Genomic DNA, 25900 nt, shown 5'->3' on the forward strand with positions numbered 1-25900 from the left:
TATATATATATATATATATATATATATATATATATATATATATATATATATATTTTAACATATTATGTTTTGCCTCAGACCTTCAAAATGATTAAATAGCCCTGAGCTTTTAATGAATTGCTTATAAGAAGATTATACTACCTCAATTAAATATCATAGCTTGGATCATGGTCTACCTAAATTATACGGCCTGAATCGAATTTGATAATTTTAGCTGATAATATCAAGTTTGATTGAAGTGATAATGAAGTGATTTTCTGCAACTTTTTTGTAATGGTGGTGAAACAACCATGCGGTAAATGACATAAAGTGGGAGAAAAAAAATCACTCAGCAATCCAAGGTGAACTATGTAACAAATAGCACATAAAATGCAATCGAGTTGATAAAAGGACATGAAAAAGTCAAAACTTTAAATACTTGGTACTGTCTAACAATCTGTACAGAGGCATTTTTTTGCTTTCTCTAATATTTTCGATTTTGAATATCTTACAGGAAAATAATTGAAATTTAACCTAAAAAACCTGGTAATGCAAACTTGAAAAACCTTTTTTGGGACCTCAATAAATAATCTTACACTTCAATCAACTGCAAATACAAACAAACTTTCAAAAGTATGTGGCCAACCTTTGATAGCTCAACTCTTCTTATGCGCAACTAATAACAAACTTTCAAAAGTATCTGGCCAACCTTTGATAGCTCAACTCTTCTTATGCGCAACTAATAACAAACTTTCAAAAGTATCTGGCCAACCTTTGATAGCTCAACTCTTCTTATGCGCAACTAATAACAAACTTTCAAAAGTATCTGGCCAACCTTTGATAGCTCAACTCTTCTTATGCGCAACTAATAACAAACTTTCAAAAGTATCTGGCCAACCTTTGATAGCTCAACTCTTCTTATGCGCAACTAATAACAAAGAGGAAACCCTCGGCTATATAAATTCCACCCTACAAAAGTGAGAGTGTTGGAACAAATATCCTTTTAACAAAACTTCTTAAACAGGAGTTCTATATAAACCTGTCATTTTAATAAATCATTTTGCAATAGAATATTTCCTGATGTATTACCGAAATTACAGAAAGCATAAAAGCTGCTCTCGATAATGGAAACTTTACTTATGGGATTTTTATCGATTTACAAAAAGCTTTTGACACCCAAGACCCTAATATTCTCTTATCAAAGCTTAACTATTATGGTGTACGCGGCATATCCTTGCAATGGTTTAAACCACTCCTTTCCAATCGTCGAAAATTAGGTCGACGATTGGAAAGGAGTGATTTAAACCATTGTCTTCTCTTTATTATCTATATCAATGATCTTAATCTACCAATCAAACATTCAAATACGTATCTTTAATAATTGAAGATTAGTACTACCATTCTGCTGGTGATACTAATCTTCAATTAAACTCTCTCAAAAAACTAAATAAATGTGTTAATCAGGATATGGCCAGTGGCTTCGAGCAAATAAGATCTCTTTGAATATTAAAAAATTAGAAATAATAATATTTAAGATGCGACATACTAACTTTTCTAAAAAAATAACAAGAATCTTCAAAAATATTTGAAATTTAGGGTAATGGGCCAAAAACTGTCTTTGTCTGGTAATTAAACTTATCTTGGTGTTGTGATAGATGAGAAACTTTCATTCAAAAGACACATAAATGACATTGTGCTCATGGTAGACCGTTCTAACGGCATGTTAAGTAAAAGTCCTTGGTCACCTTTTAAAGAATTTTATTCTCAAAATATAAAATGATCGTTTGAATAAAAAATAGAATAAAGTAATTATCAATAGTTTGATAGTGAAGTGAAAAATTTTCTTACGTAAGAAAAAGTTACGATTTTCGTGAGATTTTTTTTTTTTTTTTTAAGAAATTTGGAATTCACAAAGAAATCGTAAGACCTGCATAAACTTGCGCTTGCGCCATCTTTTCGCAATTTTTGCGAAAGATTCATAAAATCTTGTGATGCAGCCATAGATAAATAATAACAATACATTATCTTGACATGACCACTGTAAAACATTTGTTAGTTCGCTAAAAAAATACAAAACACGGTCAAGATAATAAGGTGCAGTTATGTCAAGATAATATGTAGTTGTTTAAACTAAATCCTGATGGATTTTGTTTAAACAATCTAGAGAATAAGGCCAGAAATAAGCGTTTATTTGTTTTAGCGTTATATAAGTCAGAACGTTTGTCCAAATTGTCAAAAGTCTTTAATACTAAGTTGATGATACCGAGTTTTTTCCTTTTCACATACATTTTTCATTTTCTTATTTTAAAACTTGAGTTAATCCCTTTTCTCAATAAAAATCCATGTTTTGTTACATCGATCGAAATACAACGTATTTATCCGTATTTAAGAGCAGTTATCCTATTTAAGAGCAGTAATCCTATTTAGGGCATTGAAAAACATTCTGCTCTAAATTAGTTTAACAGTTTACTCTTCCACTAAAAACATTTAAAAGGTTCTTTACCAGTTCCTTACATTAAAGTTCATTACCAAAAACATTTAAAAGGTTCTTTACCAGTTCCTTACATTAAAGTTCATTACCAAAAACATTTAAAAGGTTCTTTACCAGTTCCTTACATTAAAGTTCATTACCAAAAACAAAAATTTTCCTTAGAGATGTCTTGATGAGCTGAAGAGCCGTTTACCGTTTTGATAATAAGTTTTCATTAAATGTTAATTTTGTTCAAAATGAATTAGGGAACTGATGTTCTATTCAATACTGCATTATTTCAAAGCCAACCGATGCTTCACGTGTTCTATCGCAAGGGGACATTTTAAAGAAGGCGATGCTCTGAAGTGTCGGGGGGGGGGGGGGATGTTAACTCGAACTTTTAAACAAAACCTAAATGCGTGGTTTCAGTAAAAAATCTGAAAAAAATATCTGAAAAATAAAAATAACTAAAAATCTAAATAACTCTTGGTATTTAAAAATCTTTCTTAAAGAAGAACTTTTTTCTAATATTGAATATGCTTTTTATTTTTTTCTAATACTGAATATGCTTTTAATTTTTTGTTTTGGAAATTCGAGTTATGATGTTTCGATACGAGAAAATTCCATTTTTCTTAGGCACCGCCGCACAGTGGAAAATAAAGGTGTGTTTCGGACCAAAAATCGATAACTTTTTTGTTACTTAAAATAGAGATTTGAAATTTTGCACAAATGTAAAGTAGTATATGACGCTTCTTGAGAAATACTTTTTATAAGAAATTTTTGTAATACAATATTAAAAATAAATAAATAAAAATCAAAAACTTCAAAATTGGCAGTTTGTTAATTTACACTTTAACACAATGCTTTACAAATGTATGAAAATACCTTAAAATTATTAAAAACGACAAAAAATACATAAAGTGCTTACCTACTAATTATAGAAATATTTAAAACAGTTTCTTAATAACAATTTTTAAATAGTTGCTTTTATGAAATAATGTATAGGTATATTAAGGTGGTACCAGGGTAAAGGTAACTTTTTAACAAGAAATTGAAAACTATTAATAGACTTTAGTTCTTTTCTATTAATGAACAAAAAAAATATATAAAACAGTAGCCCAAAAAAAAATTTTAGTGATGACGTCATTAATTATGCGCATAATTAGTGTTATGTTACCCCCAAAACTGCTTATTCTTTCATCTAATATAACTAACTCAAAAAGAGTCAAAACTGCTTGAAAATTTGAACATGAATTCTTTAATGTATTAAGAATGTTGTCTATGAAACAGAATTTTTTAAAACATTTTTAATTTTACCAGGTTGACATTCGAACTTTAAGATATAAAATTAAGGGTAGTTTGGGACCAAAGCATGATAAAAATGAGTTTTAAATAAAAAATAACAAAAATTTGCTTCACAGACAACATTTTTAATATGTTCATCTTTAAACCTGAAAAATTTCAGCCTATTATCTATTTTCTATGAAAAGTTATTTTTTCTGAAAAATTGAGATTTAGCGAGAAAAAAAGCGTTTCTAAGGTCGTTGTTATGAAGCAAGAACCAAACTGCTCTTTAAAAAAAGGCCAAATTTGATTAAAATTAAGAAGATTTTTGACTTTTTGCAAAACGCATATTGAAATAGGTAGATTTAAGAATTCAAAACATTAATTTTGGTATTTTTCAAAATTTTATCAAAAATAGCCGTTTTTTACCCTGGTACCACCTTAAAGGTACTATATCATAACTACATAGGGACTTTCAGTTCCTGAAACCAGTTCGTTGACTTTCAAAAGCTGCAGAGTATCTTCATCAAGTTCTTGCACATTTCACGCAAAGAATTTATTTGGCTCTTTACTTCATCTACAATGGCTTTAGTTTTCTAGGAAGTCTCTTTGCAGAATTCTATGCATATAGGTCGACAAAAACGAACATATGAAGGTGCCGGATTTTGCCAAACAACTGCGCCAGTTACTTTATCAATTATTTTGATAGGCACCAAAGAACTAGTAAACAAATTTGCATCAGAAATAAGTTCAGATTCCTCTGGAAGTTTCTACTTGTATTGGCTTTGGCCAGAGGAACCATCACAGCCCCATTTACTATATGAAAGTAAATGCTTGAATTCAATACTGTACACGGAATCTATGGTCAAAATTCTGGCTACAGTGTGATCCAATAAATCTTGCAGTTCCAGAATTTTCGGATGTGTGTTCGTAATTTCTATTGCAGAAGATGGTGGATAGCAGGTCTGTTTAATTTCTTGAATTTTACAATATGGTGGAAATATGGAACAGTTTCGTTCATTTGTCACCTTCCTCATGTACAAATATTGTGCTTTTGTTAAATCTAAATCAATAAACACGCTGAGTGCTTCTTCATCAGTTAGCATATTCTTCTGGCTTGCGTTTTCCATAAAACTCGATATTAATTTTTTTTTAATCCTTAATGAATCCACAAGTTTTGCTTCTGCTTCTTCTCCTATTGAATGCAACGCCTGAAGATATGTATTAAAGATATGCTCGAATCCATATTCCTTAAGTAACATGGAATTTTTTCTTTTTTTGCTGGATTCTGACGAATCTCCATAAGACACGCACGGCCTTCCGCGTTTTTCAAAAGAAGTAGATGGCGTGGAGTCGGTAATTGCCTCTTCTGAGTTAGGTAAAGATACACAATATCCAACCAATCACTGTTCTTAGATAAAAAAGCTTCCTTTTTCTGTGACGCCAGAATCCATCGTTTATTAAAAGACGGAATAATGTGACTTTAAATATCACCAATGATGAAACACAAGTTGTCCTCAGAAAGTTGATAATTTTCTTTTAAAATTGTTGACAGTGCCTCAACTGTCTTTCCTCCATCAATATAGGAAAGCAATAATTTACATTTCAAACACTTAAAAGTTGTCATTTTAACAAGTCACAAAAGTAACTTAAGTAATATTCAATACTCAAACGAGTCGATTTAATTTCCACTGTGAATTTGTTATACTGATACAAATGTTTCAACTCTTTATATATTGGCAGTGTACATTCACCACAAAAGGAGTGCAAAAATAAAAGAATGCCATGGTATCAATAAAAAATTGATAAGAAATTAAAAAACATATACCAAGCTATTGTTATAAATGAACAAAATTTGAAACCACAAAAAAAAGCGGTTTTCTGTTTTATTACTTTTATCACTCTTTTCTCGATAATTTCGGAAACCGCATGTTTCTGCAACTCATTCTTATACATGTTTTTAATAAACACCTAGGCTACAATACTACATTAAATGTAAAGCGTGGGGAAGCGTGGGTAACTACCAAAAGTCTCAGTGAACTTGAAGAATATTATTTTTTTAAATTTATTTTATTGTTTAAATAATTACTCCTAAACTGAACCATATAAGTAAAAATGTATAATTTTCTTAAAATCTCCATAACATGAGCTTTTCAAAAATGTATAATACTTTACACTTATTGCTAGAAAGTTTTATAGAAAATTAACTTTTAAAGTGATGAAGCGAACAGGTTTGAAATGAACATCCGCAAAAGTAATAAACAATAGGGCTTCAAATCAAATTTCAATAGGGCTTCAAATCAAAAAATTTCAATAGGGCTTCAAATCAAAATTCAAAATTTTTCTAGACCACTACAATAAACATTTCCCTGTTGAAGAGAAAGAAATAAAGTTAAAACATTTAAACTGCCCATGGATAACTAACGGGATTAGAAAATCATCAAAAACAAAACAAAAATTATATATCAAGTTTTTAAAAAACAGAAATGAAACTAACTTAACTACATACAAGGAATACAAAAATCTGTTTGAAAAAATTAGAAAGAGTTCTAAAAAAATATATTATTCAAAACAACTACAAAAAAGCAAAGGTGATATTAAAAAAACCTGGAACATATTGAAAGAAATAATAGGTAAAAACCATACAAAATCAAATGATTTACCTGATAAAATTATCGTTAATGAAACTGAATATATCGACAAAAATTCTATCGCTGAAAACTTTAATAGCTTTTTTGCAAACATAGGCCCTAACATGGCTTCAAATATTCAATGCCCTGATATCTCCTTCGAAACCTATATCACAAACCAACATCTCTGTTTAAATATTTTCTCTGGACTAAACCATGAAGAACTAGAAATTGCAAAAAACTCACTTAAGACGTATAAGGCTCCTGGGATAGACGACATTTGTAGCTATATAGTTGTAAATGTGTTTTCAGTGATAAAACAACCAATATATGAAATATTTAAATCTTCAATTATTACAGGATCTGTACCGAATAAATTAAAAATAGCTAAGGTAATACCAATATTAAAAACCGGAGATTCATTTACACTAAATAACTACAGACCAATCTCAGTTCTACCTGTATTTTCAAAACTTTTGGAGAGAGTAATATACAATAAACTGTATAAATATCTAACAAATAACAAAATCCTAAATGAAAAACAGTTTGGCTTCCAAAAGCAACATTCAACCGAACACGCAATTCTAGATCTTATTAATAATATAAATAACTCCTTTGAAAACAAAAAATACGTCCTTGGAGTCTTTGTTGATTTATCTAAGGCGTTTGACACAGTAGATCACGCTATTTTAATTAGGAAAATGGAAAAATATGGGATAAAAGGTGTTGCACTAAACTGGTTCAAAAACTTTTTACTAGACAGAAAACAATGCGTTATTGCTCATAAAAAAAAAGCTTCAAAATTACTCAAAATAAAATACGGTGTCCCCCAAGGTTCCATTCTTGCACCTCTCTTGTTTTTAATATACATAAACGATCTTCCTAAAGCCTCGAGTAAATTGGATGTCATAATGTTCGCAGACGACACTAATTTATTTTATGCATCCTCATCTATTACAGAACTTTATGAAACTACAAATACTGAACTTGAAAAAATAAACAGTTGGTTAAAATCTAACAAATTATCGCTAAACACAGAAAAAACCAAATACATTCTTTTTCATCCTAACTTTATAAAAATACCTTCCGATTTACCTTCGTTAAATATAGATAATAAAGAAATAGAGAGAACCCGAGCAACTAAATTTCTAGGGATACTTATTGATGAGAACATCTCTTGGAAATCACATATAGATATTTTAAATACTAAAATATCAAAAAACATTGGTATCCTTTACAAAGCAAGTTCTATACTGTCTCCTGATAATTTAAAGTTCTTATACTTCTCGTTCATACAAAGCTACTACATATACGCTAATGTTGCATGGGCGAGTACACATAGATCCAAACTAACCACACTATATCGAAAACAAAAACATGCTGCAAGAATAGTTTTTAATAAGGATAGACTCTCGCATGCTGAGCCACTATTAAAAAAATTTGAAAGCATTAAATGTATATCAAATCAATATATTCCAAAATTTGTTATTTATGCTCAAATATAAACTTGGACTTGTTCCTTCTCACTTTTCAAAGAATTTCTTTCAAAATAGCAACAATAGATACCATACCAGAGGAACGGGAAACTTCAAAGTACCTTTCCAAAAAACTACTCTCTCGCGCTTTTCTATTTCGTACCGTGGTCCTTGTCTATATAACAAATTAGTATCCAAAAATACCCAACTGGAAAAATCGAATAACTTAAATACTCTGAAAACATTATTAAAAGATCTTATTTTAAACACTAACAACTTTATGAACTTTTATTAAGCCTAAAACATTCAAAACTATATATAAAACTTTCTAAACTATATAAAGTTATCTTTATGGTCTTTTAAAGTGAAAAAACAACCGGATGATCCGTTTATCTCAATATTATTATACACTTCATGGTGGATTAAAAGGTTTTTTCCATCCTTATTTATTTGATCTTTTAATTCTGGCGACGATTTTTTGTAGGTAGAAGTAACTGCATTTGTTAGCAGTTTGTTGTATTCATCTTTAGATAACTTATACAAATTAGATGTTTTATCTGCCTTTATTAATGTTTTATGCGATGTACGTTTATTAATGTTTTATGCGATGTACGTACAACCCTTCAGTTCGCCTTTTAAATCCATCGAAAAACGAGGTAGGAAGAGTTAGCAAAGTCATTTTATCAAAAATTATCCACGAATTAAAAAGCAAACTACAGTTGAATCAATGGCAAAGCACACAATTTGTTATAGATTGGTTTAAAAACATCAAAAATAAACCCCTTGGCAAATTTCTAATTTTTGATATAAATGATTTTTACCCATCTATTAGTGAAACCACTCTTACCAATGCAATCAGTTTCGCCGAACAACATGTTGTTATAAATGATGACGATAAAAAATTAATATATCATGCAAGAAAATCTTTAATTTTTAAAAACGATGAAGCTTGGATAAAGAAAAGAGGCGGATTATTTGATGTCACAATGGGTGCATTTGATGGAGCTGAAGTTTGCGAACTAGTTGGTATCTTTATATTGTTTCAGCTTTCTCAACATTACGATAAAAATAATTTTGGCTTGTATCGTGATGACGGACTCGCTATTTTTGAAAACAAAAGCGGCCAACAAATGGAGAAAATTAAAAAGCATTTTACGCATATTTTTAAAGATAACAACCTAAATATCTCCATTCAATCGAACATTAAAATTGTCAATTATCTGGATGTAACATTGAACCTGATCGACAGTTCTTATCAACCATATTGTAAACCTAATAACCAACTTTCGTATGTTCATTCTGATTCAAACCATCCACCTAATATAATAAAAGAAATCCCTCGCACTATTGAGTCAAGATTATCAGCTATGGCAATAAATGAAACTGTGTTCAATAACTCTATTCTTCCTTATGAAGAGGCTTTACGGAAATCAGGTTACAATTCAAAACTCACCTACCAACCACAAATAGACAAGCATCAAAGTAAACATCGCAAATGTAAAATTATATGGTATAACCCCCCGTATAACAAAAATGTTGAAACTAATATTGGAAAGCGCTTCTTAGCTTTAATTGACAAACACTTTCCAATAGGACACAGGCTTCATAAAATTTTTAATCGAAACTATATTAAAGTTAGTTATAGTTGCATGCCCAATATCAATTCTTTAATAAATGCACATAATAACAAAATTCTTCAAAGCGATAAATATAAAACAACAAAAGAATGCAACTGCATAGACAAAAAAAAATTGTCCGTTAAACAACCAATGCCTTTCTAGCAATGTCGTATACCAAGCCACTGTAAGTTCTGGAGATCCTCAATTCAAAGACAAAGTTTATTTCGGTATAAGTGAAACTACGTTTAAACTTAGATATGCCAACCATCTTAAATCTTTCAACGCACTAAAATATAAAAATGACACCGAACTTTCCAAAGAAATATGGATGCTAAAATCTAAAAATCTGAAACCGGTGATTACATGGAAGATTGTAGCACAATGCAAACCCTACAATCAAGCAGCAAAAGTTTGTAACCTTTGTCTCCGCGAAAAATTTCATATATTATCATACAAAGGAGAAAACTTACTTAACAAAAGATATGAAATAGTATCAAAGTGCCGGCATGCAAAGAAATTTTTGCTATCCTTATTCGACACCAGGGACTAAAACCTTTGACGTCTTTTTGTTTTGTTTCGGTTTAGTAACGTCAGAACTCGTTCTACCGTGATTTTAATTTGTAATTTTTAAACGGCTTTTAAGTAACGATATACACTATGGCTGATGATTGCCGTAAGGCATGAAACTCAGAGTTCCATAAAAAGGTGTTTTTATTCATTTTATACAAATAAATAAATATATATATATATATATATATATATATATATATATATATATATATATATATATATATATATATATATATATATATATGTATATATATGTATGTATGTATATATATATGGATTTTCAAAATACTTGTAGCTATTAAGCTATAATGTAAACGACAATAAGATTGTTAAACTATTGATAACTTTTGTGTGTTATGTTATAGATAATATATAAAACATGAAAAGAATTGATCTTCTTCAAAAAATTAAAGAGCTAGGTTTCAATAAAGTTAATCTGCTTGAATCTTTGTTTAAAGAAGTTTTAAATGTTTATAACCTTCATGAAGATGACTTCGATAAATCAGAGCTTACTAACTTAAAGAATAAGTTGTCTGTTTTTAAAGCAAAAGTGGGAGCTAAGTTAGATAAGCATAATAGAAACTATGACAGATTGATTTTAAAAGAAGGTGTTTGGCTGCAGGTAAAGAAACAGTTATTTGTTAATAATTTTTTTTATGCAATCATTCTATTTAATTAAGTTTCTATTTACAGGAGGAGTTTTTCCCCGATCTTGTTAAAAGAGTTAAATTTAAAGAAGGTCCAGGTAGAAAAAATAAAGTTTGGGAAAATCTTGGTGAAAGAAGCAAAAGAGCTAAAATTGCCCATTTAGCTGAAAACAATCATGAAGCATTGGCATTAGCTTCTATAAAAAGTGCAGCAACTGAATCCAACATTAGTAGAAACAATTTTATTTTTATAGTAAAGAAGGCTTTGGACCCAGATAAAGCAAATGAAATTAGGAAAAACATGTCTATGCTTGAACCTGTTTAAATGAAAGTTGAAGATGCTGTCAGCCTAAAAATTCAATGTGATCTGTCCGATGAACAATACCAGATAATCAGAAATAGCTCCTTATTACAAAATGCAAACGTCTATCCGTCTCTTCATAAAATTTTAATTGAAAAAAAGAAATGCTATCCTGATAATATGACTTTTTCAGAAACATCTGCAGTTTGCTCCCTTCAATCTCTTTTTAATCACACACTGTGTAGAATCTTGAGTCTAAATAGTTGCAATAAAATATTTTCTGAATTATTGGTTAAAGATATCAATCAGCATGGAATCATGCATTTCAAAGGCGGTTTTGATGGAGCGTCTAGCCAGAGTCTGTATAAACAAAAATATTTAGATACAACTCTAGATGAAGTTATTAAAAATGAAGAGAGTGTTTTCCAAACATCTGTTGTGCCTCTTAAACTGACTGTTAATGATACAGTGATATGGTACAACAAAAAACCATCTAGTACACATTTCTGCAGACCGGTATGTTTGCAGTACAAAAAGGAAACAGATATGCTAATTAAAGAAGAAGAGGAACGATTACGAATTGAGATTCAGAAACTTGAACCATTTGTAGTAAGTTTAGAGTCAGAAGAAGCTGAGTCATCTATGATGACAGCAATTATAAAGTATAATTTGGATTTGACTATGTTTGATGGAAAAGTTGTTAATGCACTGACAAGTACTACATCTTCTCAAAGCTGTAATGTATGTTCAGCAAAGCCAACAGAGATGAATGACGTTAAATTGATTAGATCTAAACCTGTCAATAAAGAAGCTTTATCTTTTGGCCTTTCACCTCTTCACCTTTGGATAAGATGCTTTGAGTACATTCTTCATCTTGGATATAAATTGAAAATTAGGTCATTTTATGCTAAAACCTCTGAGCAGAAAGAATCAGTTAAAGAAAGAAAAGCATTTATCTAAAAGAAGTTTAGGGAAGAAATAAGTCTTATTGTTGACATGCCCAAACAAGGTTTTGGAAACACTAATGATGGTAATACTGCCAGAAGAGCCTTTGAGGAATCGATTACTTTCTCTGAGATAACAGGTGTAGATGTTGACATCATTTCTAGACTTAAAACAATTTTAAAAGCAGTTTGTTCAGGATATGATTTAGATCCAAGCTCTTTTCAAAATTATTGTAATGATACAACAGATAAAATTCTTTCTGAATATAATTGGTATGTTATTCCTCCAAGCGTTCACAAACTTTTAGAACATGGTTTACAGATTGCCGATGCATTAGAACTTCCCATTGGAGTTTATTCAGAAGAATCACTAGAGGCTCTTAACAAAGAGATTAGAAATGCAAGATTAAACCATTCATGCAAAATTTCAAGGATAAATGTTATGAAAAACCAGTTTAACTATCTTATGATAAGGAGTGATCCAGTTATATCGAGCATCCAATTCACTAACCATAGATGTGAAAATGGGAAATTGCTTCCAGTAGAAGTTCTTTCTCTTCTTAAACAGTCGTGATTCTTTTGTGAAATTTTTTATTTATAGTTAAATTTGCCATCAAAAATTAAAATTTTCTATGAATTAAAATTTAAAATAGTTATAATAGTAATGCTCAAAGTAGAACTATTATCTACTCTTTGTTGATGTCTGAATTTTTTTTATTTATTAATGATAATTCTTTTAATCATTGTTTTTATCAAAAGAGGAGGATAACAATTGATGACAGAAATTTTAAAAAAATTAAAATTTTCTATGAATTAAAATTTAAAATAGTTATAATAGTAATGTTAAGAGCATTCTATTATATACTCTTTGTTGATGACTGAACTATTATTATTTTTTTTGAAAATTCTTTCAATCGTTGTTTTTAGCAAAAGGGGAGGGGCCCGGTAATAATTATGACTTAAATTTGGATGGTAGTGTACTGTGTGATCACGCCTGATTACAAGTTGGAGTGAGTTAAAAAGAGATTTAAAAATAAATTATGTATTATGCAAACTATTACTTGATTCGAGAAGAAAAATTAAAAAAAAAAATCTGCTTGCGCGTGTAAAATTTCATACGCGCGTGTTTTTTAGATACGCGCACGTTTTGCTGGTTGTTGCACGTAAAAATAACTTAAAATCACATAATTGATTTTTAGACAAAAAAAACAATAACTATTCATTTAATACATATTAAAATGCAATGGTTATATAATTTTTGCCGTTTTTTCTTCACTTTGAGTCACTGTGCGCCGATTCGATTCGTAAAATCCGCAAAAAGCCAATCCGACTTATTTTGCGATTAAAACAGTCAGTTCGTAAAAATTTTTCGGATTAATAATCCGAAAACTAATTTACGAACCACTAGCGAATTTTTTTTTTGCGGATTCACTTTGCTGTTTTGATTATTAATCCGAAAAATTTTTACGAATCAATTTAACTTTAATTCGCTTAGCGAATTATACGAATCGCGTTCCGTTCGCGTCACCATTAAATGGTTTGGTTCAAAGAAATTACATTTTTATTATATGTGCGTCCTATAAATAGTGGATTTCTTTTTTATTTTCAATCAGTCCTATTTGGAAATCTTAACCTACAAAAATTCGTTCAACAGATCAAGTCTACTATTCTTCACTTACATTTATTACGGTAAGCCATTATTATTTTATTTTGATTTAAAAGTTAAGAATATTTCAAGCTAAATTTTTGCGGTTTTTTTTTTTTTTTTTTTTTTTTTTGTGGATCAAATTCCTTTGCGAATTATTTCGCTTTGCGGATTGCTTCAATTAATGGATTGGTCCTATAAAATTTATACGGTTATGTTTCTTCAACTTAAATATCAATAGAAATAAAAATAGAGATAAAAACTAGTTTGAAAAGTTGTTACGTTCATTTCAACAATTAAGGCAAATAACCTTTAAATAATTAGTTCTTTTATTCAAAGCTTTATGCATGCCTCAAAAATATCATTTTTTGTTAAGACAAATGTAAAGGAAAAACTCAAATAATCTGCTTTATTCCATTTTTATGCTATTTCATTTTTTTCTTCTTTTCAGATGCCTAAGCTATCTAATATTTGAGAATTCTTCAACAAGGTGGAGGAAAACAAGGCAAAATGTAAGGCCTGTGTCAAGCCAAAAACCGAGGTGTCATTAGAGCTTGCTCACTAATTCAATGAAGATCTAAACAAAAGATTCGAAGGGGAGCTGATGAATATTGAATTCTCTATTGCTCATTTTTTAAATCTTAACAGGAAGAGCATGTGCTTTGTGGATTAGGGGGGGAACTTTGAAGTAATCAAAACTGCAGGAAAGAAAGCTATGGAAGAACTGTCAAAAAAAGGAATTTTGGCTAGCCAAAGCACTCCTTCCCCTTCAATGTTGGATGATGAAGATGATGACAACTTTGATTTCACTGAACAACTGAGGAAGAAAGTGTTTGGTGCAGGTTACATTAATCCTGGAGGTGAAACAAGCACCAAGAAAGTCATTTCTGCTGAAATTGAGGGGTATTTGAATTCAAAACCAGTTCCAGCAAATACAAATGTACTGGAATTCTGGAAACAAAACCAGTATACTTACCCAATAAAGTCAAGGCTGGCCAGAAAAAACCCCTGTATACCTGCTGCATCATCAACATCTGAAAGAGTTATCTCAACAGCAGGGAATATATAAAGCTCTAGAAGAACCAATCTTTCAATCTCCAAGGTTGAGATGTTGGTATATATGAAAGAAAACACTAAGCAACTCAGTAAAATTCAAGACATTGTGTGGCCAGAAAATGAATTTGGAAAATGATTAACTTTCTGTGTGATTTTGACTTTTTTTATTTCTTAACAAGGAAATCATTTCGTTTTATTGTATATTTGAATATTATAAATAAATAAAAATGAATCTTATTTCAAAAGCATTTTTTATTCTGAATCCGTATAAAACCGTAAAAATAATATCGGTTCGGATTCCATTTCGAAAAATATTTTTCGAATTGAATCCGATCCGAGTGTATCGAATCGGATTGCAATCCGAAAAAATAATCCGAAAAAATTTTAACGAACTTTTTTCCGATACATTTTCGGATCAAATCAACCCGTAAGTAATTTGAACCGTTTAACATAGATAACTCGGTGCACAATCCGCAAACCGATAAACAGTAACGAATCGGCGGTCTCTAAATTTTTCTCCTATAAAAGTTCTCGAAAAATTGTTTTTTCTCGTTAGTTTTTTTTTTTGAACTTTAAATTCAAAAAATATTCATAACATTTTGAATTATTATTTTTTCGGAAGAACATGACTCTTATTCTTGTGTCGTCATAAATTATTCTCTAAATCGAAGTTTATGACGACACGAGACGTTCACAATTAATGCTTATGAGACGAAAATATTATCCAGTAATTCAACTGATAAAATACAATAAAAAGTCCTGTAAGGATTTTAATGAATTCATTATCAAAGTAAAACTATTCAGCAAAGTAACCCATAAAATCTAGAGAACATTAATTCATTTGTTTGATCCTCTTCAACAGAACTTTTAAAAATATGTTTCTTTTGATACTGTTAGAAACATTTCACTTTGAAAAGAAGTTTGTGTTGATAGGACCATCACAGGGCAAAGGTGGTTTAATGGGAATACTTTATGGAAAAGTGGAAGCGAAAGTAGTTTTCAGTGATGAAAGTAAATTTGAAGGGGTAAATCAGGATAAGAGAGGATTTAATTTTGAAAAGTTTAACAAAGCATTGTTATGCCGTGGTTACATAGTGGCGGTGAGAGTGTTAGCATTTGGAGCTGCGTAAACTTTGTTGAAGGTAGATTTGTGCAGTATTTAAGCTGATCAAATTAGCTAACACACCTGGATAGAGAAGCTAGAGAACCGCATAATTCCATTAGCAAACATGCTGATCTATCGAAAAGAATGGTGGCAGTTTAAAAAAATTTACCAACTGCTCATACAGCTTGAAAAGTCGAAGCTTGGAAAGAAGAAAATTAAATAAGTCAAATCAGATCTATTTGGGTTTAATAGAGAAACAATTAGATCTAAAAGATCAGAGCAGCAAATGAGATCTGAACAAATTCTATGGTCTAAAACAAGAACTAGATACCTTTTGGAGATGATTATCTTGTTCTTGTCTTTCATTATTTAACAAGATTGTTGCAAGTTTTCTAGTTATCTAAAGTTTTTTTTTAAAATTGTTGCAAAAGTTGATACAGCTTACAAAAAAAGCATTAGGGATATTTAAAAGATTCTTGATTTTATTTAGAGCTCTGCGTTACGACCGTCCGATTCCGGCTCGTACCGACTTTTTTGTCGGAAGTTCGACACCTACTCGTAACAAACTTGGAAATTCTGACTTCCATTCCGAGTCAAGTCGTAACATTTGAATTTCCCGCGCTATGAATCGTAAGCTGTCGTAATTTTGCGTAATCTACTTTGGTTCAAGGTTTCAACTAAAATTTTTGCGTGATGATGAAATTTATGAGTTGATGTTGAATCTTGGATATCCTAATCTAGTTTTAGTAAATTGAATAAATGAATTATATTATGACTTAAACTGCAATAAATCATTTTTAAGCTTTGACTAAAAGCTTTGTCTTGTTTTATTACGAACTATTACGTTAGATTACGGTTCATACCGACTTAATTCCGACTTTGTCGTAACATTAGGTTAGATTAGGTCAGATGCTCTTCTAAAAGAAAACCTGCAACATTCACAAATCCCTGTAGGAATTCTTAGGTCATTGAAGTTGATGTTTGCGAAAATGACTTTATTGAGGTGTCACTTAGTCCTTTCTTCGTCTTTTTTACGCACAACACACACACAAAACTTTCTTGCTCTCACCATGGTTTCTTACAGAAGCCATTATAGAAGTTTTTTAAATAATATAAAAACATTTGTAGCTTGAAATTAACACAAACAATTAGATGAAATTTTTTTTTAATACTTATATGTCGCGCGTAAATTCAATTTAATGTTTATAATCTCTGATTTACTAAACTTTTCATAACATTTTTTGACCAATTTTAAAATTTCAAAAACCTAAACAACTTTGATTTCCAACTGAAAGACTGATTACTTGATCAGAATAAGAGTAAACATTCATTTTTTGAATGGGTGAAGCAATAAGGTTTACTACATATTTCAAAATGCACTTCAAACTTGCAGACATTTGTTGTCTTTCTTAAAAATGTAACAAGATATTCTATTTGCATGATTCATACAAAGACAATTATTGCTATCAAAGTTTTAAAGAATGTTTGTAAAACTGAAAAATGTTAAACTGAAAGCTGCCATATGTGGAAATTTTGAAAAATGCTTGAAAAACTGAAAAATGAAAAAGAAAGCTGCCATATATGGAAATTTTCAGTCAAATGAAGAATATACTTTTGAATTTAAATTTCTTTCTTCTTCTTAGAGATTTTAATGATTACATATTAATGTTCTATTGCGTCTATCCTAACAACCTACCAAATAGTTTTCTCGGGTCAACCAGGTTTGCAGGATCTCAAAACTTTTGTAGGAATGAGGTTTGAAAAGTTTGGTAGTTTTGTTTGATCTGTGAACTGTTTATTTTCATCCAATAAGTTACACTATCTGAGTCTAGATATCAGAAGTCCAAATTCCCTGATCAGGTATTTGATGCCTTTTAAGTTGGAGAAGTATGGCTTTCATCCATATTTTCAAAATCGAACTCCGAATGTTGGATTACCTCCCTCTTCCTACGACGTACTGATCGTGAAGCTTGAAGGTGGTTAATCTCAGTCTGGAGGGCTGGGAAAGACCTTTGATAAAGGAATGTCTGGATAGGAGATAAAATCTTGCCACTTCGACATTTGGAAGGGTTAGCTATGCAGAAGAAGTAATATTATGACTGGTCTTACAAAGTTCTTGGGATTGCAAACTTTATGAACCTCTTCTATCCTCTGTACTAGTCTGTAAGCGTTGCCGACTAAATTAGTAAATTTTCAGAAATGTTTTTTTTTATTATTATATTTCAACACTGCATAAAATATCCTTTCTTTAAAAATTAGAATTTATAAAAAAAAATTAAATTCCCAAAATTGTTACAACATTGGAATTTTAAAAAATAAACCACTGCATTCTCAAAAAGAGTAACGATCGAATCAACTTTAACGTTCTCTTTCAAATTTGTTTTTTACTTGTTAAATGATGTTCCCTTGGTCTTGATTCCCCGGCTGGTGACGTGTCGTAATATGCTTTATAAGCCTCGCATATCTTTACAGATCTCTTAGTTCAGACTGTAAAATGCATCTGCTGGATGCAAGTAATCTCTAAATGCCATCTAAATTGATAGGTCATTTGCTACCACTTTTTTACCCTATCCTACTCCGCAATTTTACTTCTCACAGAAAAAGTCAAAATGCATAAGTTACCGTAACTTTATATCTCGATGAAGATTTGATTGACAGTCTTTTCAAGACAAACTGACAAAAATTCAGAATAGAGTTCTTTCAAAAAAAATATATTGACGGTAATTTATTCGGTCGAAAAAGAATAACTACCGAATTATTTTATTGATTGTACACATCTAATCGACGTAAATCTGCCAATGGTGTGAAAATCGAGGTCAAGACCGAACTAGGAACAACATTACACCATTACCATTCGAAATAGACTTCATGAAGCTGGGTTTTTCGGTCGTGTAGTACGAAAGAAACATTTGTCAACAAAGTCTATTAAGGTAAACGTCTAAAGTATGCCAAAACAATTTTGAACAAACTGATTAAGATTTTGAGACGCTGAATCTTAAAATGATATTCAAAATCCTAAAACAGAAAGTTGCTAACATTTTTTGATTCAAGGAAGAAAAGTTGGCATCTACTGTTGCTGAAGAAATAGGCATTTCAAGGGTAGTTATATGGGTACAAAATCAAGAAGATATTTCAAATGTTTATTAAATGGTTCCACAAATAGAGCATCACCTTTGGCTCATGAGTTAACTGGCTATAATGAAAAATTCCCAGCATTATAAAACAGCTAACAGAATAGTCAATCATCTTTGGTTAAATCAAATTTATCAAACTTGATTGCGAAGTCCTTAAATATTTACAGATTAAACAAAATCCATTGAGAGATATGAATAGATGAGGAGCGATAAAAAAAGTGGAAAAGCATTGTTAAGGATAGAGTATTTAGGGGACACTGTTACTGTATAAAGGATTTCTTTCTTATGTATTGGGACGTTATTTTATATATATATATATATATATTATATATATATATATATATATATATACGGTAGATTAGGGTATAATGAGCACCTTAAGCAAAAATGGGAATTCTTTCAAAAATAATTATGCTGAGCCCAAAGTTTTTGACTATAAACAATCTTCATGGGTCACTACTCACAATCCACTTTCATTTTTGGGTACCAGAAACATTTTCTTAAAAACACGGAGGTTATTAAAAAACAGCAAAATTGCTCCTATTACCTACACCACTGGGTAATATGAGCACTTCAAGTTAGTAGATGAAAAATGTTAAATTACCCAAAAATAACAAAACGATGCATTTAATAGAGGATCTGGAGTAAAATGACAAAGTAATCATTTTAACATCTAATGATATAGCATTATCTCTTTCTAGATAAATGTTAAAAGTAATATTTAGTTTGCAGTTGTAATACAACAACAACAAAATTTCTGATTACTTGTTTATTCAAAAAATATTATGTTAATCTTAACATAGTAACATAAAATGCTTATTCACATAACACAAAATAAACATAATATAATGACATAAGATTGTTTTATAACATTGAGTAAAATAAGTCTCTTTATATACAAATAAATTTTAAAAGTAGCGTTTTATTTGCAGCTGCAACACAAAAAAGCACTTTTCAGTTTATACTTTCCAGTACATGTTTCGCAGTACCAACTCCTGCAATCACTACATTGGTTCCATGGCACTTCAGACTATTTGTACAAAATTTCACATATCATGCAAAATGTTTGATCCATACCATTAGTTTCATCATCATTATTTGAAACAACCAAAAATGGAAACTAAGCTATAAATTCAAATGGTAAACATTTATTTGTTTTTTAAGTCTATAGGAACCTAATATGCTCTTTTGTATTACATCTTTTGGTTTGTTCCTCTTTTTCAGAATGTTACAGACATTTAAATTGATTTTCTTTTTTTTCTGTGAATCTTTTAAAGTTGTAGAAGTTTTTCTAATGCACTTTTTTTTTGTTTTAGAATCTTCAAGTAAAGCTCTATATGGAGAACTGGTAACTACAGCATGATGAACAGATTTTCGTTTTCTTGATGTTTTGTTAACAGATACAGACTCATCAAGCAGCTGCGCAAATGTTTTAGTCTCTGAAAAATTGGATTCTTTGATATAATGCATGTGCTTAATATGTTGGTCTGGTAGACGATTAAAAGGATGAATTCCTGATTTACGGAATCCACTTTCAGCTTTACTCAATGAAGCAGCCTCGCCATAAACCTCGCTCAAACCAGATATAAAACAGCTCTTCATTTATCCAACCTTTTTTGTTGCAACACCAAGTGCTCCTTGCGGTGCTTAACCATGAAAGATGGTTTCATGCGTGCACGTGGAAAAATAATCATGGGAGGTACATATGCTCTAACAACACTCACACAACGTAACACTGTAATTGTTTTAATATATTTCTGACTTCTCCCAAACTTTAAAACATCATCAATTGCTTATTTCTGACTTCTCCCAAATTTTAAAACATCATCAATTGCTTTTTTCAGATTTTCTAAGGCCCATTTAACTCTTGAAAAATTTGATTCGTTATTTCTTGTCATCTAAGTTAAAGCTGAGAAGTGTTTTTGATTTTTTATAGGTATCAGAAATTAATTGAAAAGTGTTTTCGACTTTTTTTAGTAGCTCACTTTAGAAAAACGGGCTTAAAGGCGACAAACTAAGGAGTTTCAAGATAAACCCAGGATAATATGAGGATGCTCGTTTTACCTGGAAATGGTATGATCTAGTGGATTAAGCTTAAAATGTTCGAATTATATAGATCCCACTTGATAAGTCGTTATAGACTTAGCAAATAAGTTTTCCTATAAGAAAATGCAAAGAGAACAACTTTAACATTAAAATTAAACTACACAGATCTTTTCTTGTGTAACAAGAATATTTTAATAAACCAAATTACTTGCGTTTTAATTAGAAGACACCCGCTAATAACTGCGCTATAAACTTAATAGACTTCTTTATGTAACTACTGTATAATAATCATTATGAAAACACCAAACTTCTGGAAACTCGTTGAATGCAAAATAGAAAACTTCGCGTATGCTCATATTACCCAGCACACCCATTGGCAGAAGAAAAGAATTACTCTGGCAAGCTCCAGAAAAACCCTTTGGTGGGAGCAATTTTGACATTTTCCTGATCTCAAAACTATAAAAACTGAAATCATCTAACACCTTCCGCAGAAGAAAAGTGTGTTTAAAATTTTGCTTATTCTTAAAAAATTGAAAATGACAGCATTCAATATTTATTGGCATTTTTACAGTATTATAAATATTCTTTATTCTAGATTGGCATAAAAAACACAAAAGGTAACTGTTTAACAAAAAATTGCAAAAGTTTATATAACAAATCAAGTTTTTAAACACTATTTTTTTCTAAAACAAAAGATATTCAATAGTTGCTATAAAGTAATCTGCAAAATCAGAAGAAACTACAACGGAAAATTGCATCTTTGATAGTTTCGTGTCACATGATAGAGCCGAAAATATTTATCCTCGAAAATATCACCGAAATATTTCATAACCGAACAATTTAGAACCGAAAAGTAGGCGTCCTATGATTCAACCGAATCCTAAATTTCAATTTAGAACCGAATATGAGAAATTTATTACACAACCGAAAATATTCACGAAAAAAATTAGAACCGAAATAATTTCAATCGAATTTTCGATCGAAATGTCATAAATGTATTTAGAACCGAAAAAACTTCGATCGAAAGTCATAATCACCAATTAGAATATAATATATATGTATATATATGATCTATATATAATTTACAATAGTAAATAATCAAACAGTTCCTCCAACTAAGACACAAAAACATTTAAAAAGTTTTCAATTTCTGAACGACAAATTGGACATCTTTTGTTTCTGTCATTTGCAAGGATATCTGAACACCGAAGACAGATACAAAAGTGTCTACATCTAGTCTCAAGTAAATCACTTCCTTCGCGTATTTTTGCAGTTCCAACACACAATTGATAGTTTTTGCATTTTAAATAAATGTAACCGTTGTGATTCTTGTTTTTTACATGGCAATTATTCCCCGCTATGTAGAGGAATGAATTTCTTCTTTCACCTTCAACTTTTTGATATTCCATTCTGTTGTTATTATTCCACCAACTACGAGATATTTTTGAAAATAAACAAAGTTATTTTACAATTTGTTATGTTAGACTGTATTTCAAACAGCAAGCGCTTTAAACTTTTATTACAAAAGTATAAAAGTATAAAACTTATAAAATTTATAAAAGCTAAAATAATTCGGTGCTAGAACTTTCGATTGTAAACCTTTTCAATGAATTTCGGTTCTAAAATCATTAATGACTTTCGATCGAAAATTCGATCGAAATTTTTTCGGTTCTAAAATCATTAATGACTTTCGATCGAAAATTCGATCGAAGTTTTTTCGGTTCTAAAATCATTAATGACTTTCGATCGAAAATTCGATTGAAATTATTTCGGTTCTAATTTTTTTCGTGAATATTTTCGGTTGTGTAATAAATTTTTCATATTCGGTTCTAAATTGAAATTTAGGATTCGGTTGAATCATAGGACGCCGATAGTTTCATCAATGATCTCTAAGCTATGGTTGAGTACAACAGCTTTTACTCAACAAGTTATCCAAGAGTGAAAAAAGCAGTTTTTCTCATTGAAGTATTAGAAAATGTGCACTAATTTCTAGTATTCATACTTTTCTCTTTCTTACAAGCTTTTGCTGTTGTAGTCAACCAAACAGGTTTGTAGCCACTTCCCATATTCAGGATGATCAATTGGCCTTTTATATCTACTCCAGTGTAATTTGAAGTTGTGGTGCATAGCCTCTACTGCCTGCTCACTGTATTTTCCTAGTGGTTCCCTTTGTTTTTCAATGAACTCTTTCACGTGGAAAAATACTGCATGAACCTTTGGAGTGATTCTTCCTCTTGTCTGAGACAAGTATGCAGTGTGAAATTCATCAATTCTTTCTACAAAGTCAGGCTCGAATTTGTTTCCAAAGCATGCAGAAACCACAGAATCAAATTTTTGTCAAATGCGCAATCTTGTTCTGCCATTCTCTGAAGAAGATCCACATTCTTCAGCATTTTCTTGCATTCATTGCCAGCAAACTGCCCACCATGAAAAGGCTGCGGTTTGATATGTAAACCATTTAGCCAAGCTGAGACTTTTGGCCAAGACTCCCTTAGAATGTTGTAAAGATGGTTTACAACACCCAGAAGTAGGTGGAGTTCCATTGGTGGAATGACGTCCAAGACAAGTGTGCTGTCTGGTACATTTAGAAGTGGCAACTTGACATTTTTGAATAGCTTAGCTTTCTTCAAATCCTGATCACTTCCATTGAAATCCTCAAAGCATTGTCTCAAAGAGCCAAATGTTCGAGGGGTGCCACATTGGGCTAAATTCTTGTGAGAGGCATCACACCATGTGCAAGGGTGAGAGCTGGCATGTGACTGAAGGCCGCAAACAATGTTGGCTATCTTCAAATCTGTTGAGAGGAGGTCAACTTTCTCGATTCCAAGAAGATTGAGGATCTTTTGAATATTACTGTAATTTTCAGGCACATCCTCAGCAATTGCAACTAGCAGCTGCTTCTTGACTCCACTGTCCCTGGCAGTTGGTGTGGCTAAAGTTTTCTTGTTTGGTGGTGACCCTGCCTCCATGCTCTGCTCTGCCTCTTGATTGCCCAAACTTACTTTTAAGAAACCACCACCACCATCAAGGCCAAGCTTTACAATGTGTGATGAATAGATTTGTCTTTTCAACAGAACATCATTGAGGAGATCTGCAAGATCTTTGCAATGCACAACAATTTGTTGGCGTTTCTGCAACTTATCATTACTGACATGAATTTTTGTTTGGATGAAATGATCTTTGAGTTGTTTTCCTGCATCACAAAATTTTTCATGGAAATTAGGCTTCAAAAAATGACCCTTGGACACATGATGGATGGTTGATGCAAACTTCTTCATGTTTGTGTTTGACAGGCCTGTGTTAACTTGCACTTGCACAAGATTCTGAGTGCTCAAGATAGGAACATCACCAAAGAGTCTTTTTGCTTTTAATGAACCTGAAAGTTATCATTCATCACATTATTGTCTTGATTGTATTACATTCATAGTAATGCCATTAAATTTTTTTAACTATAGCAAAAAGCAACTGTCTCACTCATTTGACTTATGTTTCACTAATTGAAAGATACTTAAATCACCTTTAGTTAGTGGTAGGGGGCAACCACCACCTGCATGAGACAGTCTGATTGTCCCATGTGGAGAGGATTTTTTGGCTGCAACAATAGTGGATGCAATTTGCTCAGAGACTTTAGAATCCGTGATGGCTAGTTGTCTCATATTTTCTCGAAATGTAAATGTGTTACAGTTGTGTGAGATGCCTCTTCCAATAATGGAGAGACAGTCTGAGCATCTTCTTTGAGTTTGGCCTGTTTCCAATTTTTCTTGATCTTCAAGTGGGTGCTTTTCAAAAACTTTCATTCGACCAATCTGGCAGATTAGACAGCCACAGTTGTTGCCTCTTGTTGAAGGTCGAACTTTGACAGATGTGAAGTCAAAAAGAGGTGGTAAATTGACTTCTGCTCCATTCTTCTTCTTTCCTATGATTATTCGGCAAGTATCACATATTCCAAGAGGCACTCTGTTGTCAGCAAAATCAAGACTTGATGAAAGTATGCTCAACACATCATCCATCATAGATTTTGTGAGAAATCTGAAAACAATACATAAAGCTCATCAGATAATGTATATCAAAAAAATTTTATGTTAAATATTCAAATGAAGAAATAAATGTTTTATAAATAAATCAAAGTATTAAAGAAAAAGGAAAAAATAACACAATACCTTGAGCTCTTTCTCATGCAGAGAAAACAGACGGTTTTTCTGCAGTCATCATGTGATTTGGCTTGATTTGGCATTCTTTTGCTTCAATTTAGGTTTAGAAACTGAAAAAATTATTCTTTTAAAAAATTATTCTATAACAATACTGAAATGTAGATATTTTAAGTGCGCAATTCAAAATTTGAGTAACAGCATAAATTTAAAAATGATAATTGCTATTTCTTGGATTTGATAAAAGTTATATAGTTTCAAAACTAAAAATTATTTTTTAATTTTGTTTAACTTACAGCATGGAAGTAACAAACAATATTCAATTAATGATCGCAAAATTTTATACTGAATACCTAAAGTTAGCGTAACAAAAGAGCAATGTAAATCATTAACAATTGCTCATTCTCAGATTTAGTAAAAATGAAATTATTTGCAGTTTTAGATTATAATTAGTTTCTCTAACCAGATTATATGTTTTTAATTGTTTTTAATATGAAAATCTAAGGTTACTGCGGCTGTAAAAATGCCAAAAACTTTTAATGCTGTCATTTGCTGTTTTTTATAAAGCATAAATTTAAAAATGAATTTTCTTACACGGACGGTGATGGATGATTTCAGTTTTTATGGTTTTGAGATCAGGAAAATGTCAAAATTGCTCCCACCAAAGGGTTTTTCTGGAGCTTGCCAGAGTAATTCTTTTCTTCTGCCAATGGGTGTGCCAGATGCTCATATTACCCAGATTAGGGTGGTAGTCAAAAATTAAATGTTCAGATTTTGTCTGGGACAACCTCTAGTCCTGTTCCTATTGATCTCATGAACTCATGTGCAAAATTTCATAAAAATATTC

General features: G+C 30.9%; 4 protein-coding genes across 6 annotated transcripts; 3 read left to right on the plus strand and 1 right to left on the minus strand.

Moving 5' to 3' along the window:
* Positions 1-10293: 10293 nt before the first annotated feature.
* LOC149881231 (uncharacterized) lies at positions 10294-16467 on the plus strand. 3 transcript variants are annotated; one of them, XM_090069362.1, is made up of 2 exons: positions 10294-10649; positions 16216-16467. In XM_090069362.1, exons 1-2 carry the CDS (start codon positions 10407-10409, stop codon positions 16285-16287), a joined length of 315 nt encoding a protein of 104 aa, XP_089925488.1. In that variant the 5' UTR covers positions 10294-10406; the 3' UTR covers positions 16288-16467. The 3 variants fall into 3 exon arrangements, with proteins under 3 accessions (XP_089925488.1, XP_089925486.1, XP_089925487.1); XM_090069360.1 differs by lacking the exon at positions 16216-16467 and adding an exon at positions 10721-12539; XM_090069361.1 differs by lacking the exon at positions 16216-16467 and adding an exon at positions 12847-15430 and having other exon boundaries at positions 10525-10649.
* Positions 10998-12539, plus strand: LOC149881232 (uncharacterized). Its single transcript, XM_090069359.1, has one exon. It carries the CDS (start codon positions 11000-11002, stop codon positions 11933-11935), a length of 936 nt encoding a protein of 311 aa, XP_089925485.1. The 5' UTR covers positions 10998-10999; the 3' UTR covers positions 11936-12539.
* Positions 11972-12539, plus strand: LOC149881233 (uncharacterized). The gene has a single exon (XM_090069363.1). The coding sequence runs from the start codon at positions 11972-11974 to the stop codon at positions 12491-12493; it is 522 nt and encodes a 173-aa protein (XP_089925489.1). The 3' UTR covers positions 12494-12539.
* Positions 16468-22780: 6313 nt separating the features above from the next.
* Positions 22781-25805, minus strand: LOC149881234 (uncharacterized). Its single transcript, XM_090069148.1, has 3 exons — positions 25648-25805; positions 24423-25166; positions 22781-24281 (listed from the first exon to the last, which is right to left on the minus strand). Exons 2-3 carry the CDS (start codon positions 24916-24918, stop codon positions 23182-23184), a joined length of 1596 nt encoding a protein of 531 aa, XP_089925274.1. The 5' UTR covers positions 24919-25166; positions 25648-25805; the 3' UTR covers positions 22781-23181.
* Between the last annotated feature and the right edge of the window lie 95 nt (positions 25806-25900).

Source organism: Hydra viridissima, unplaced genomic scaffold (assembly GCF_058129835.1).
Source record: "Hydra viridissima isolate aposymbiotic clone 2 unplaced genomic scaffold, HvirCarnegie_v1 scaffold_12, whole genome shotgun sequence".
NCBI classification, from domain to species: Eukaryota; Metazoa; Cnidaria; class Hydrozoa; order Anthoathecata; family Hydridae; genus Hydra; species Hydra viridissima.

Coding starts and splice junctions, on each gene's coding strand:
- LOC149881234 (XM_090069148.1), bottom strand. CDS start 24,918: ATGATGGATGATGTGTTGAGCATACTTTCATCAAGTCTTGATTTTGCT. Junction 24,282..24,422: donor CCCCCTACCACTAACTAAAG/GTGATTTAAGTA, acceptor GATAACTTTCAG/GTTCATTAAAAGCAAAAAGA.
- LOC149881232 (XM_090069359.1), top strand. CDS start 11,000: ATGAAAGTTGAAGATGCTGTCAGCCTAAAAATTCAATGTGATCTGTCC.
- LOC149881231 (XM_090069360.1), top strand. CDS start 10,407: ATGAAAAGAATTGATCTTCTTCAAAAAATTAAAGAGCTAGGTTTCAAT. Junction 10,650..10,720: donor AAGAAGGTGTTTGGCTGCAG/GTAAAGAAACAG, acceptor TTCTATTTACAG/GAGGAGTTTTTCCCCGATCT.
- LOC149881233 (XM_090069363.1), top strand. CDS start 11,972: ATGCCCAAACAAGGTTTTGGAAACACTAATGATGGTAATACTGCCAGA.